The sequence below is a fragment of the Sinohyriopsis cumingii genome, chromosome 7 (assembly GCF_028554795.1).
Source record: "Sinohyriopsis cumingii isolate HCF-2022 chromosome 7, ASM2855479v2, whole genome shotgun sequence".
Lineage (NCBI taxonomy): Eukaryota > Metazoa > Mollusca > Bivalvia > Unionida > Unionidae > Sinohyriopsis > Sinohyriopsis cumingii.
In genome coordinates, this window is record NC_142967.1 from 103,666,179 (window position 1) to 103,682,573 (window position 16,395).

At 39.6% G+C, this 16,395-nt stretch overlaps 1 protein-coding gene across 2 annotated transcripts; it reads right to left on the reverse strand.

The window, feature by feature from the left end:
* Positions 1-292: 292 nt before the first annotated feature.
* Positions 293-6,600, reverse strand: LOC149795850 (uncharacterized). Of its 2 annotated transcripts, XM_089965773.1 has the most exons (3): positions 5,954-6,600; positions 4,347-4,749; positions 293-811 (listed from the first exon to the last, which is right to left on the reverse strand). In XM_089965773.1, exons 1-3 carry the CDS (start codon positions 6,203-6,205, stop codon positions 789-791), a joined length of 678 nt encoding a protein of 225 aa, XP_089821899.1. In that variant the 5' UTR covers positions 6,206-6,600; the 3' UTR covers positions 293-788. The 2 variants fall into 2 exon arrangements, with proteins under 2 accessions (XP_089821899.1, XP_089821898.1); XM_089965772.1 differs by lacking the exon at positions 293-811 and having other exon boundaries at positions 3,187-4,749.
* Positions 6,601-16,395: the final 9,795 nt, after the last annotated feature.

Consider the following 16,395-nt stretch of genomic DNA (forward strand, 5'->3'; position numbering starts at 1 on the left):
GCTTCCCGTTTGCTGGTGGTTTATCCTGTGTCTTTCTCCACGACGTATACATGTCGCCATGTACCTTTAACAAGAACATCTTTACTTTGTATTTGAGAGATGGTAAAAGTATTACAATTTCTGGATAATAAGCGTGTATATATTTATTATCAACGAATGTTTCTGTTAGATGCTTTGCATGTATTCTTGCTGAAGAAAACAAACTTGATTTTGTGATGAAGTGTGTGTGAGAGGATAACAAAATTAAGGAGGAAAGTAAGAATTTGAACATAATGAATAACACTGAAAACGATTTGTTGATGCAGGCCACATAAGTGACAATTGTATTGAAAATAATAATATATTCATATGATCTAACATGCATAAGGTTATTTACAAAATTACTTTAACATAGTATGTGATAAACTACATAGTTTAAATTCAGACCTGAATGTAAATTTGTAACCATCAAACCAAAAAACAATCCATTTGGGAGCTGAGACCGCCATAACACAGGAACCATGCAAGTCACCCACTTTGCATGGGGCCTGTGCAGCCCCAAAATGGACAGTGGCCCGCATCAACCATGCCTTTCCCAGCCTGCTCCCCGACATTTGTGACTCCCACATGAGAATGATAGAAGTGCCAACTGTGAAGATTGCACCTAGTGAACAAATATCAATGCTGTTATATTCATGTTTAAGTTATATTGTTCTTGACTTCAGCTGAGGTTTCATCGTGTGTACTTTTCCTGTCATATTTGTCAGCAGTGAACCCACTTGCTATTCTGATGTGATTATACGGTGTGTTCAGGTCTGTGAACTCACTAGACCTGAAATGGAAAGAAATGTTTGCGCGAGTATTTATGTGACATGAAAATAATGTGATATAACATATCTATATATAATGTAGGGATTAGTGGTGAACCTGATATTTACCCAGGTTATGATTATGATGGAAAATTTACTTGAAGGTGGATTTTAAACAAAATGTAACTGAGAACACCTGATACCTCTTTGTGTGCAAACTTAACTGAAACCCCAAAAGAAATTAGATGTTGGAGTGACGTTCAGAACATCTAATATATCGTTTGAAAGCATCCGATTTCCATCGCCCTAATTCACGAATCTGACTATCGGACAGCCCTGCACAGCAGCAGTTGTTGCTGCTCCGATTCTAAAGCTATGACTCTTGAAGCATCTTGGATCAAATCTGCAGAACTGCAGAGCGAGTTTTAGCTGTGCATTGAATTCTGCCCGAGTTATAGGTGTGTTTGAAAGATACATGAATATTGGGCCTGGACCCATACCTCGCTTTTGGATGTATCGCTGGAGATTTGAGACCGGACATACTGCAGTATTATTGTTTTTTTTAATTTTTAAAGTGAACTTCTGACCCTGACTGTGTTTGAAGGTGTTAAATATCAGAGTGATGGAATGGTGATCAAGAGCCAACTGATCAATGTGCAACAGATTAGGGTTATGGAGGCTAAGGGACTGCACTGTGATCTCCCCAATTCTCAGGAAGGCATGGAATGCCAAGGAAAACATAGCTCGAAATAGGAGCTGTTTGTACCAAGAAGTTATAGTGCAAGTTGTAGCGTGGATAAGTTTTTCTAACATACACTTATCAATTGGCAATCTCACATCACAAGAAACTTTATTTATGTGGCATGCTTGCAGCAGTTTCTGTATTAGAAAAGAGTTTGTAGGGTCTGCATAATTATTGATTTTGTGTACAAACCCAATGGCAGATACATATGAGGATATTGTTGCTGAGGCATAGTGCTTGTTCACCAGATAAGAGATGAAAAGTGCCAAATTAGCCTGAGAGACTGGGATTGAGGTTTCCAATGTATATTCTGCAGTGAAAGCTCGATATAAGTTCCAGCTGCGTCGGTAGGCTGCTTTTGACATTCGTGTCAATGTACTATCCAGTAGCGTATCAAGTGTGTTTGTTAGTGAATCAAGTTGGGAAGTGCCGGTATTGACACTGGTTCTGGGTCTGCATGTGAAGCCAAGGTCCGGAATCTGTGCACCTGCAATCGAGAAAGAGCATCAGCCAGAACATTTTTCTTTCTCGGGATGTGACAGGTTTGAAATAGTATGTTGTATCTGAGGCATGCAAGGACCAGGTCTCTAACAAGGTACATAATGGAAGGGTTTTTTGAGGTTTGCTTATTTACAATATCAACCAATGCCTTGTTGTCAGTGTGAAAGTAAATGCAATTGTTTGCAAGTTGAGGAGCCCAAATTTTGAGGGCTAGAACAATTGGATATAGCTCAAGGACTGTGATATCTAGCGCTTGTCATTCTTTATTCCATGTGCCATAGAACCATTTGCTGCCTAGTACACCGCCATAGCCAACTGTGCTTGATGCATCAGTGTGCAAATGAATGGCATCAGAGTGCAGCCAGCGATCAGGGAGGAATAAAGATTTACCATTGAATTCTCTTAGGAATGTGTACCACAGCTGCAGATCAGCCCGAACGTCCCTCGTAATGCGTATGAAGTGATGTGGTTTTGACACACCCACTGTCCGATCAAGTCAACCTTCTCAAGAAAGCTCTGCCTGGCAGGACAACTGCACATGCGAAATTGAGTGTACCAATTATGGATTGGAGATTAAGGAGCTTCATTTTTGTTTTTTGTAGGCAGAGTGTTATCAGACTGTAGCAGTTCTGGAGTTTATCTATCGGAAGTCTTACCTCCATCTTGATTGTATCCAGTTCATAGCCCAAAAAGGTCAATGTTGTACTGGGAAGAAATGTTTTTTCCTCAGACATGGGAACCCCAATATCTGCACAAAGAATTAAGAATTGGTCTAATTTCTCCTTACAGGTGTTATAGTTTGATTCCAACAGAAGAAAGTCATCTAAAACATGTACCATGTGACCAATGCCCAATTTGTGTCCCGCCACCCACTGTAATGCAGTGCTTAAATATTCAAAGATTTTACAACTGTTGCTACAGCCCATGGGAAGGCACTTGTCATAATAATATAGGTCATTCCAAGAGAAGCCAAACATATGATACTGAGTCGGGCAGAGTGGAACAATTCTGAAGGCACTAGCTATGTCAGTTTTTGCCATAACACAACCTCTACCAAGTTTTTTAATGATTGCAATAGCATGTTCCACAGTTTGATATTGAACAACACTTTTTTCTGGGGATATACCATCATTTATAGAAAACCCTGGAGGATGTGATGAATGGTGAATCATGCGAAAAGTACCGGGTGTTTTCTTTGGAACCAAGCCAAGTGGTGATATCTGAAATAGCGAGAAAGGGTGGCTCTTGAAAGGCCCTGCAAACCTGCCAGCCTCAATCTCTTTGTCTATTTTGTCTTGCACGATCTGTGGATTTTGTATGGCTGATTTCAGATTATGTGATTGAAATGGGGACAGAGAACCCTCGTGCCCCACTTTAAATCCAAATGTAAACCCATGTATCAAAATTTGTATCATGGCAGTGTTGTACCCTTTCAACCAATGTTGTAACCTTTCAGCTTTAACAGGAGTAGGAAGCTTACTGTTTTCGCAGTTCCCCTTTTCCTTGCTGGCTGTGTTGAAGGGAGTTTGATGTAGGTCCTTGGGACTGAGTAGGTTTGTAGCTACCACGAAAGGGCTGCATGCTGTCAGTTCTAGCTTGTTTTGGGGCATATTTTGGCAACAATTTGAATGGGTGTTGAATGGGCAGTTTGCATTTGCTGAAGGGATGGGCTTCCAAGCAATTGAAACAATTATGCTGGTATTTACAAGCTAGCCCTCCCAAACACTGCAGCCCCTTATGGTAGTTAAAGCAGGCCCCTTTTGGGGGATTTGATTTTGAGACTGCAGACGGTAATGTGGCAGTGCTGGTGGCAGTCCTGTCACCAATGCTGTCCAGAACAGATCGCATGTAAAGTTCAAGGTGGGTGGAACCCCACTTTGCCTCTCCCCTCTCTATCATGCGACGAAACTGCTCATCATAGTATCTCCAATGAGCCCTGCACTCAGACAACTTCATGACGATTTCCATGTGGTGAGATAACACTGTGCTCAACCTAGGGGATTTCATGCATATTACTGTAGCAAATCTGTTCCATGCTGTCAACCACTGATTGATCGAGAGTGGGGACTTCCTGGCCATGGGGACTAGGTTAAATTCAGATGTGTTTGAAGTGATATTGCACTGTAATCTATAGGTATTGTCCATGGATGTCGAAAGGAGATTTTGAAAATCTATGTATGTCCCAGCCCAAATCTGCTGCTTAATTTTATCAGTTATAGAGGCAGTTATATCAATTGATGTGCTTACAAAGTTGGACTGACTGTGTGTATCTAATATGTTAATAGGTGCTAATAAATCACTCAGAGTACCTATACCTGTATGACAGACTCCAGTTAAGGCTGAGGTAGCCTGTGCAATGCTTCCCCCAACGGATGTTTCAACATTTCTTTCTGTTTGGGCTCTTGAGGAGGCAGATGGCCCTTGCTCTGTTTCCTGCAACAACATGGCAGGTTGTTGTGGACTAGTGGTCCCATGCAGTATCTCCAAGATGTGGTCCAGCTTTCTGTCCACTTGAGCAGTGATCACAGGTGTAATCTGCTGTACTACCTGCTGTGCTATCCGGTCAATGGTAGCTTGGTCTACTGTATCTGCATGTGTTGCTCCCGCTCCATGCTGCTGTTTTTGGCGATCAACTGCTCTAATCCGTGAACCAGATGACTGAACCCTCTTTACAGCCTGTTCAACCCCTGCTGATGCTTTGCGCTTGGGTGGCATGATCTGGTTAGGTTAGAAAAATTAATGTATTAAACATAATAATAAATAGTAAGAAAGAAGTAAAATGGACTACCACGTATGGTCCTATGCACAAGGCATGTTATTATTTAATGAAAAATGCACAAACATATTATCATTGGCAAACCAATGCATGTAAGGTTACCTGATATAATTTCTTCATTGATAGACACAAATATACATACATACATACATATATATATATATATATATATATATATATATATATATATATATATATATATATATATATATATATATATATATATATATATATATAAAAACCTTTTTTCCTTAGCAAAATGGCTTATGTACAGAAGGTGGCGGTCTGGTATGCAACCAGACCTGTTATCAGGCCAACCGGCTGATGCAAAAGTGCAAAAGAAAAAGAGGACAGGTACGGGACCTGGCCTGTTATCTCCCAAAGTGAGCAGATAACAAAAGATATTGAAACATGTTCCAGGAAGCCACTCAAAAAGGACCCCTTGTGAAATAATTAATACTTAAGAACAAGGATTTGGTATATAATCATTTAACGGGGGGGGGGCACCAAATATATTATGGGGAACTCCTATTATGTAGAACAGAGTGGCTTGCCAGGAACAAGTCCCAAAAGGATCAGGTACGGGACCTGACCCAGTTCTTCCACAATGGCAGACACTAAGGTTGTTAACGAAAACAAAGGAACAGGTACGGGACCTGGCCTGATATCTCCCTTTGTGGGCAGATACAAATAAAATTGAAAGCAAAATTAGTACAAGAGCTAACCTAGCCTAGTTATCGTTGAATGATTGTGTGTTATTTTATAACATGCATTGAGAAGAGCTCCCCGAAGTGACTTATAAAGGTGCCACTGTCCTTTAGGGGACAAATGAATGCCATCTGAGCGAAACTTCTCCCTCACATAAGGCCTATCGAAGGCAAATTTGCTATTATGGTCCCAAAATGTTAAATCAGGATAAGCAGACACTTCAGATCGCACAATATCATTGACCTCCTTTGCTAAGTGACAGTACATCTCCTTATAGTTTTTATCGGCTGCTTCATTGTTATGGTTTAGTATTCCCGCGACCCCAACTTGGTGTAACGTTGCCGGGAATCTAGGCATAAGCTGACACAGAACTATCTGTTTAACCTTATATTTCTTATGTAAAAGCGTAGCCAATGCGACCATCTTATGTGCAATTACCTCTGGCGATGTCTCTGCGTTTACATCATTGTCCCCAATCAGAAGAATTACAATATCGGGGTTTCTTAAGCGGACTTCATTCATGTCAAGGCGCAAAAACTTATCGATTGTGCGCCCCCCGATACCCTTCATGTTTACATTACAAACTTCCGTTACATTAAAAGACGGACTTAGTCTAAGATCCGTCCCAGACCTCAAATACCGATCTAACCATTTACAAAGTGACTGGCCCATAATGATTGCTTTTGTCATTGTCTTTCCAAAATTTAAACGATGGCTATGTACATAAAAAAATTCTACTAACCTTCTTCTTTCCAAAGTGCGAGCAAGAAAATGATCCTCAGAATTATGAGAAATAATTGTGCAATAAAACAAGAACAATTAAAAGGATCGAAAGGAAAAAGAAGAAAAATGTAAAATTTATGATCTCTAAATATACTACCCGTATCTCCAAGAATTGTTTGCAAGTGACGCTAAGGATGCTGACCCATATATTCATACTCCTTAACTATCTTCCATTGGCTAAACGAGTCATGTGACCTCATTCTTGGGTTCAGCTGGCCCCCCAATGGTCAATATTGCTTTGTTTCAATTGCATAACAAGACCCATTCACCTCTCATCACAAATATCCTTGCACTAGTGCAAATAGTTTTATAGATTGTTTCATTCTCACATTAGCTCATTTCTTTAACTTTAGCTTGCAATCCACTGCCGATAATAAATAACAAAAATGGGTATAATGCTTGCATTTAGAAGAGAGTTTGAAAATGTAAATGCAATATATTTTCTATCTTTCTTTGGTATCAATATTGGAAAATATGTTTCCTGTTCACGTAAACTAGTAAACTAAGTGTGTTTGCTGACACAGTGGAAGTGCATATGAAATGAAAACATAAAATATCGTCAAATTATGTTTTGACTGTCTCTGAAATTGAATCATGTCCCGAGTAATCGTCAATTTTTCTGTTGTTTAGTATTCATTCTGGGCAATGACAAACAAGTTCTGTGCATGTATTGGACCTTAACAAAAATGTCGCGTATTGGTGGAATTCAGTTAAACTTGGAGATATGCATGGAGGTATGATGATTGTGGTTAGAGCCGATTTAAGATGACCCCATATTCACAAGATTTTCGAATAGGCCTTGTTTTGAACGTAACAATCAGTGCCACCCCAAAGTTTCGCATTTTGAAAGAAAATGATGCTCTCTACATCTGACCATGGGACTTTATGTCATGTAAGTAAAAATACAATAATACTTATGGTGGCATGAGAAACTCTTCTATAAATGTACCTAATGTCCAGTGCATTTCACCGCTTTGGGCTTGCATTGATTTGGTGCTTTGTGGCACAGCAACAAAAGTAGGTTATATAGTAGCGAGGCAATTGGAGTAAAGTGACTTGAAGAATGACAAACCATGGCAACAGACTTTGGCTTGTCTTATGCTAAGATTTATCTAGCACAATGTTTCTCTTGAGTCCGGCACGCTACAAAAATAACGCTAAATTGTTCCTTATAATTCGGATTTAACAAATTAAGGAACTAAGAATGAAAACTCAGCATCTCATGGTATGATATACTTGGGTGAGAAGATTTAGGTAACTATTAATCAATTATCGATCAGAAGTCTGTATCAATGATTTATTCCATTACTATTCTAACTGTCCTCCTACCCATGGAAAACAAAAGGTGGTGTTAGCACGTCATGACATTGCAGAAGTCTTCCGATTTGTTCGAGCGTAGAGCGAGCCATACGGTAACATGGGTATAGGCAGTGATCTGCAGACTTTAGAGGTATGACCTTCGGCATGTTGCAGCTACCCATGATAAGCAATAGATGATTAATCGACGGAACGATCATCGCCTGATATACTTATACCCGCGCATTTCGCTCGACCCATGGACAGAGGTGATAAGTGTGCCACTGGTGCAGCTGCCATCGAAGTAGCGGCAAACGATAACATCACCATTTCAACGTGGACTATCAGTGCATTAAGTCCACCTGGTAGACTCGAGGAGCTAACCCTGAGATGGAAGATACTACTGGCACATACTTTCACTATGCGAGATGCGATGGAAGAATTTCTTAGAGAGATCAACAGATGCAGTACAAAGCGGACAAGAGGAGAAGCATGAGGATGAAGTCGAATTTATGGTACATGAGGACATCCGCTTGGTTGTATCTCCTCTCAACATTACCGTCAAAGTTCTTTTCACAATATCTAGCCATGATGACAAGGACGAGAATGTTTTATACAGCCAGCTTCAAACTCTCATTAACAAGACACCCAAGTAGGATATTCTAGTCATTCAAGAAGAATTAAATGCACAGGAAAATAGGCATCTTAAAGATGGTCTTTGCAAAGTCCAGACGACAAATAACACAACCAGACTGACGATATATTGGTGATGAAGCGTACGGTCTACCGTCAACATTGTCTGAACATGTAGCCTCCAAGAAGCTGACTTACGAAGCGATGATGACTTGCTGATGATACCTATCAAACTGTGTCAGTGGATGACCAAGACGTCAAAACTGGTTAGGATCAGATCCATGCTTGACTGAAGCATCTGAATCATTGACAAGCGGCAAGTTCAGCACTACAATAATAGGCACAGCCAAATACATCCATGGCTAGCGTTGTGGGATTTTAAAAATATCACTGGTTCACAGCAGATATTCTCGGCCGCTTGGTTGTAAAAACAAACTTGGGAGGAATAGGCAATGCCTTAATGAGCAGGTACATACATATATGTAGATTAAAAACAGAATTACAAAGACTTTAAGGCAAGCTAAAGAAAGCTGGTTGAAGGTCCAATGTAAGGAAATCGATAAACGCCTGAACTATAATATCTCGGTAAAGAGGCATACCATGTGGTGAAAGACCTGAAAAAATAGAAACAGGGAAGACCAACAAGGACAAATGTCTCATAGAAGATCAAAATACCCTTAATAGATTGACGGAATACTGTTCAGAGCTGCACAAGCAGGAACCATTCTGAAGACCTAGTTTTCGCTAAACATACCACTGACCACAACAGAGGTGGATTAACAGATATTAAGGGAAGAATTGGTGGCCTTAGTTAAGGCACTAATCAAAGGGAAGTCATCTGCGGTAGACATTATACCAGCAGAGCTTGTTCAAGGACGGGGAATCTACTTGATAAGTTTCCTCACAACACTCTGCAAAACATTCTGGCAAACAGAAGAATGGCCCAACCAATGGATTGGATCTCTGATTATAATTTTTCCTAAGAAAGGAAATTCGCTGATGTGCCAGAATTAACGAACAATTTGCTACATCCGAGACCCAAGCAATGATGTGCCACGGATCATGCTCAGAGAATACTGTTATGATTTAGACAATATCTAAGGATATCCTCCTACCTCAGGAACATAATTTTATAGAATTTAAACGCCCGACGAAACATTTATTCTAATAAAACATCACGATATTGTATCGTTGATGCAGGGTGAGATTTGCATTTAAGATTTGCATATATACACAGTGGTACTACAAGTTCTTTCATATTGACCAAAGTTTGATGGAATGGAGATCCATGTGAACAACTGTAAAAGTTTCACATTTAAGTGGATGGTCACATTTCCACCAACAAAGAGGAAACAACTGATCTTGAATTCTTGATACTTTAGGTAAGAATTTTAGATTTTTCAGGATTTAAGTTCCATATCGTGCTCTGATTCGGGATTGGTTGATGTTAAGTAAAGAAGAGATGTATTTAATTTTCTTAGGAATGAGAGGTATTCAAAATGCATTCTGCAAGACAATCGTTTTATGACAGGAAATGGGAATATTTCATTCGTAATGACTCGGGATGTGAATATTTATATCTTAGTTCATATTCTACTAATTCAAAAGGTGTTGCTATATTGCCGAATACTAACTTCCATCTCACTTTCCAATGTATATATAAGTCAATACGTTTCATAACCTTACAATCGTACAACAATTGGAAACATCAGAGTTACAGTTATTAAATATGGATGAAATGCAAATAATCCAGAATTAATTTACTTGACATAAAAGGAATATATTGGATTAAAACAATTATTTTGTCTTAATTGATGAGGATTAGTCTTGTGATGGATCAAATCTTATATCTTTCACTATTCTTAGATTAATGAAGGAATGTGTGGTATAGTCTCATACACTGTATCTCTGTAAGTACATAAATAATTAATGAGTGTAATTTTGTGTCTGCAAGCAAACGTTGGGAAATTCCTACGTTCCTAAGCCTGTAACTTCAGTTTCGTAAAACGCATAACAAATGAAAAGCAAACTATATCAGGGGTACAACAAGGTACCGGGTATGTCCAAGTGCCTTCATGGACGGAAATAGCACCTTAAGGTCAAGAGTCTGGTGTGGAACGAAATATTTGAAAGTTATTTATCCTGCCGCATTCAGTATCATAGACAGGGTCCGGTTTCAGAACGGTTCAAAGGAGTAAGCTGAGGTGATTTTGTCACTCGGTATGATTTTATTTCCTTCAGGTTATTTCTTTTATCAACATTAAGTTCGCAACATCTGCCTGTGTCATGAACTTACTGTGATATATTGCTGAATCGGACTCGCATCAAATATAAGCATATAGTGCGACCAAGTAGGTCAACCCATTCCTTATCCTGTATTACAATATTGATAATTAAAAGCGGCGTGGGCTTTGTGCAGAAGAGTGAGCTTAATCTTCTACGCTTCGATCCTGAGACAATTTTGTAATACAGTAACAAGAAAAATGAACTATCGTACGTTCAATTGTAATATATTTAATGATTCGAAACAACTACCACATACAATTAATATTAGCACAGTATATGTTTGTGTTGTTAACAATGCCACAACGACCTGCGAATTTATTCGCAGTCCCATAAACAAACGATGATTCTTCTTATCATCATCATCATCATCATCATTATCATCATCATCACTGCCACAACGATGTATACTATTTTAAAACTTGCATCCCCATAAACAAACGCTTTCTGCAAGATGAGAGAATACCACAACCACCACTAAAGAAAAATTAAGCTCACAGCGGTGAATTGCAAATTCCAAAAGAATGGTCATGCCACTGCTACAGTTTGTTTCACGAAATATATCTTATACCCTAGTTTCTCTGAACATACCGTGATCTGTGGAACGGTAGACCGCAATCATATAACGGACCAACAATTTAGTGTTCTCAAGCGGGGCTGGTAACTTCGTTCTTCAAATTTCCGGTTGCAAAACAGCTGCAACAAATATCTTGGTCGATTTGTTGTAAATAACACCCTTATATATTCATGATATTCTTGGAAAACATTCATTATCTTGAGATGAAAGAAAATAAAATATTCCAGCCCAAAAGAAAACCGTCCCTCCGTGCACCAAAATGTAACGATCAGTACTCATATTACACAAATTAGTTATCCGTGTGTCGACTGTTTTATAGCTATAATTAAAGTGGGATACTGAAGAAAGCTCTTTCATGCAAAAGGATTATTAACCCCGAAACCTTCCATAAACTATCTGTACCTGTGACCAGTAATATAATGTATAGTGAAACCATGAGAGGCATGCCAATTCCGGGACAGGATATTTATCACAGGGGCCGGAAAACAAAAATACTGTCTCAGCAGCATAAAAGATAAAGATAACCATTAGAAATGACGTAAATTATAAATATAAAATAACTGTTCACCTAACATTCGACAATAAATATCGACTTTTCAAATTACTACACTTGTAAATATCTATACAAATAAATTGTTTTCTTTTTATCCTAATTTATTCCAAACGTTCAATTTCATCGTAAAATCTTTAATAAATGTTGGTTAGCAATTATGCCCATGCGCTACTGGAAGTGCCTTCTACGCATCCTAATGTTTAGACAGTGAACAAATTGTCGAGGGTGTTGGTGGCGCTGCAAAAGTACTCAGGTCACGGTATTTGAAAGTTTTGCTACTTGATTGACTCCAGTAATATTGACACAAATAAAGCATGGATACGCTATTCTTTAGGGCATGCGAGATCATTGTCGCAGGATGTCCCCGTCATGGACAACACTGCAGCACATGGGGAAAAGAATTTCTGTCCCTACAGTGATGGACTCAATATACGAGACTCAATCCTTGCCTCTAGTGGAGACAGTGCATCAAAATCTTCGACTACAATTTTGACAGATTCTTCCAGCTCGCATCTTATGAAGAGAACATCTACATAACAGGTCCCGGAACTAATGACATTAACAACTGGGAGTGATACAATTTTCCACAAAAGTGCTGTTTCCCCAAGTTCCATGCAAGGTTATGGGCGCAGTTGGAAGCACTATATCGATTTTTCAACCACGTTAAAACTCTACAGTAATATCCTTGGCACTTTTCGCTTCATATCTTTTTGAAAACCACTATGCAGTATCTGACATATCTAAATATGTCTCGGCTATTTCCTCTGCACAGAAACATCAATATCCCTGATCCAGTCAATTCCTTTCTAATTATTAAAACATCTGCAAACACTTCATAAACCTTACCCGCAGACTAACATTGATAAATGTTTTCTTCAAAATCTCGTTCTAGTCCAGCCTACATTCATTTACAAAGCCTTCCGTGTGGCTCTATTTACGTCTGTGTTTCTCCTAGCATTTCATGCATTCTGGCGGTTAGGGGAAATGACAGACAACCTGTTTTCAGAAACACAAACTTCAAATTTAAAAATAAAATCCAAGGGTAGCCCTTTTGCCTAAGAGACATATCCCAACAATTGCGTGACCAGCGTCCTGTCCCATGAGCTGTGTTGTTATTTACAACAACTGAGTTGGCATTGGGGTCCAATCTTCCATACCTCTTGGCAGCTGGATGGGGTTGAACTCGACATGAGTTCAACCAAGCCATCCGCACATCGCTCGTATTATTTGGCGTTATGTTGCATTAAATATAAACATTTATGGTTAAGGTGTGAAATTTTGACACAACATGTGCAGGACTGGTGGTTTTTATATATGTACAAAAATGCTACGTCAGTGTACAGAACTAGTGTTCGTAGAATTTTGGCAATGTCAGGCATTGTTCCTCATGTTTCCTATATGCTGTACTCTCAGAAGATATTTTGATTTATTTCGTTAGTCAGGTGCTTTGGACACCATTCCTTCCAAATGGATTGTCACATTCAAACTGGCAACCTCTTAGGGTGTTCTAAATTGACGTATATTAATATCGAATTAAATTTGGCATATTCCCCCAATCGGTTACACGTATGCTATATTAAGAATATAAAGGTCCTACTCCTTTAATATATTTCTTCGAGAGTTTTAATTAAGAAACTAATACTTTCTTCAGACTGGAATCAGCCTATCTTTATTTTACTAATCTGACATCGATCCAAAATGCACTCTGATCCGGTGATCACCGCTGCATAAAGTTTGTTGAGATAGGATAAATCCAAAATACACTAGCATGCTGAGATCAGCCTAGCAGATAGTCTACTTATAATGCGATCAGTTTTCGACAATATACGGAAGCTTTGACCATCTCGGAATACGCGTTCATGAAGGGATTAGCCCAGCACCAATTATGATTGAGCTGAGATCACCCCATAATACACTATAATGCAGGGATTAGTCTAACATATATTTACCCGTTATGTAATGAGGTTTTCCTGTTCAAAAAGTATACTTATTATCTTACACCAAAGAGGGGATGAAATTGGCTACCAAGCGACGACCTTGATCACACGTGATACAAAATATTTAATGGCAGAAAATCAATGAGATTATTCAGACGGTGGAGGATTGCCAACACTTATTACATAAACTGTATCCATTAAATTAGGGTTGACGTGTGGTGTGTATCCTAGTGCCTTCCTTTCTGGGATTTCGTTTACCTGCCGATTCTTTGTGGGCTTTTTACCAAAAAGTACTTGCCACCTAATAAAACATGAAAGTGGGCCCTTTAAATGAACACGAGAAACTCATTTTGTTAAAAGTCTTGCGTTTTCATATGGATACTTCTCGTCCTCGACGGGAAAAAAAGATTTGTCAACTTTTAGTTACTGAAGATGCGTATGGCGATGTGTGTGTAGCTTGTGACTACATTTCTCACTGGACAGATGTACGTGACAGGAAATATTCGGTTTCGAGGTATGGACCAAAGAAGTGGCCAATTATGCCCAAGAGTTGTGATCCTCAGTTCAAACGTCCAATGAAAGAAGTAACGCTTGAACCTGTGTTAGTGATAGTGCTAGAAGAACCCGTCACTGACGACAACCACTCCCTTCAGGACAGGACTGTCATGGACATTCCCGAAAGACCCTTACGGTAGGACACTTTTGTCACTCGACCCAATGTAGAGACTCTAAGAACATTACACACTGTCTCATGTACACCTTGGTTGCCAAAAACATATTGTACAGCGACTTGTTTATATTTTACTTTGATCGTTTTGATTTGTTTTTATTGCTGTACTTAACCCTTTGGCTAGTATGTAATTTTGTCTTTCATTGTTGTTCCATTGTAAAAAATCAACAAATGTGTCCTGAAAAAGGACACAAACTCTTGTATTGTTTGTCTTCTTTTCAAATGGGGCATTTATTGCACTATGGCTACCTCTTCTGTCTCAGCTCCGTCTTCCTCCACTTTCAAAGTCGTCGACGGACACTTAGATCGTTCCAGTGGAGGGGGGAAGGGCTTGTATCTTTGCCATCCCTTTAACATGTTGATTGCCGGACCTAATGGTTAATGCAAAACCGAATTTGTCAAATCTTTGATCGAACATAAACATCATTTGATCGATCATCCACCTCACGAGATCGTGTGGTGTTAACAAAGAGTGGAAATCGGCGTACAGCCTCTTGCGAAAATGTCAAGGCGGTTCAATCGTGTTTGTGGAACGCATTCCTAACGAGGTCGACCATACTCAAACCCATCTCATCATTTTCGATGACTGCTTAGGAGAAGAAGAAGAAGGTTTAATCTGTGCTTTACTCGCAAAGGACATCATCGTAATGCCAGTATCATTTACATTCCTCAAGATATCTTTCAACAAAGTAAATCCCGTCGAACTATCAGTCACAATGCTCATTAGGTGGTCATGTTTGAAAGCCCTACGATGCCGCTCAAACCCCACACCCCTATTTACTCGTGGATTAACCCTCCCCGCCCCGATTATTTTAAATTGTGTACCCATCTGTCACAACACTGGTGCCAAGACTACTGACCTGTCATGTACACGTCCCCGTCGTCGACGTAACAAAACAATGCATATAAAAAGTTCCGACACTTTGGGTCTGTCTCACATGACGTCCCTCAAGCCTCATCTTCCCATCAAATTGATTCGTTCTTTGTACGGCATCAGACGCGATAAACGATCCTCAAATACTTGCTTGACTCTTCAAAACTAGTCTCAAAGACGTCTTACGATGGTTTACGGTGAGAGCACGTCAATTACAGCAAGGTATCATTCCAATTCCTCATCAAATCAAATGCTTTTTTGAGAAAATAAATTAGTCTTGACTCAACATTCTCATCTCTGCATCGACACTCAAACCTAAACGAAAATCATTTTGAAACCTGGGAGGTGTCATCGTTCAATCCCTTTTCAAATGGGATCTTAATGCCCCCAAAGTCCTCCCCAAGAAAAAGGGCAACTGTCAAAAAAGCCAAACGTATCCCAAAGAAGACAAAGAGCAGACGTATAAAGACCAGGTCACAGCCCCAGAAAAATAAAGCCAACAGAAAAAGAAAAAGGAACGTCCATAGAAGAAGAGAAGCCCAGAGAAAACAGTTTCCACACGCAAGAGAGACACCTGGGCCAGGACGAGACCTTACATTCGCAAACCGCGACCAATTGGCGTCGGTGAACGCGTCTCAAGTAGCTTCAGGATCTTCCACTTATCCGTTGCTGGTGATACCAGCCGAACCCAATTTGAAACCCGTTCTTACTCAGTTGAAGAAACAATGGAAAACCGCGTCTCCAAAAGCGTATGCCCAAGCGGTGACACCATCTTCCTCCTAAGCTACAGGGGCAGCTGCTCACAAAGTACCTGCCTTCGAAATCCAAGTCCAAGAGAGATCGGATATGTTACAGAGCTTACTGGATTTGTTCAATCAAGAACCGTCCTGACTTTGTTGCGAACTCCTCCACGACGTTTGATGAATGTCATCAAGTTGATACCACGTAAAGAAAATCAGTAACAACGCATTGCAGTTTTTTAAAAGACTTGTGAGAAAAGGATTCAATCAGTGTTTTTCTGCTCCTGAACGCTCAAAGGTGTCTGCTCAAAGACGTGCGCACGGTCACAATTGTCGTTGTCCTGTCCAAAATGGAAAAGGAGAAAGAAAAGGACAGTCTCGTCATACGAAATAACGCTTATCCAAGTATCGACGTTATCTCCAGAAAAAAAACAGTCGTCTGAAGAAGAGATGAGCAGCCAAACACGAGGATTT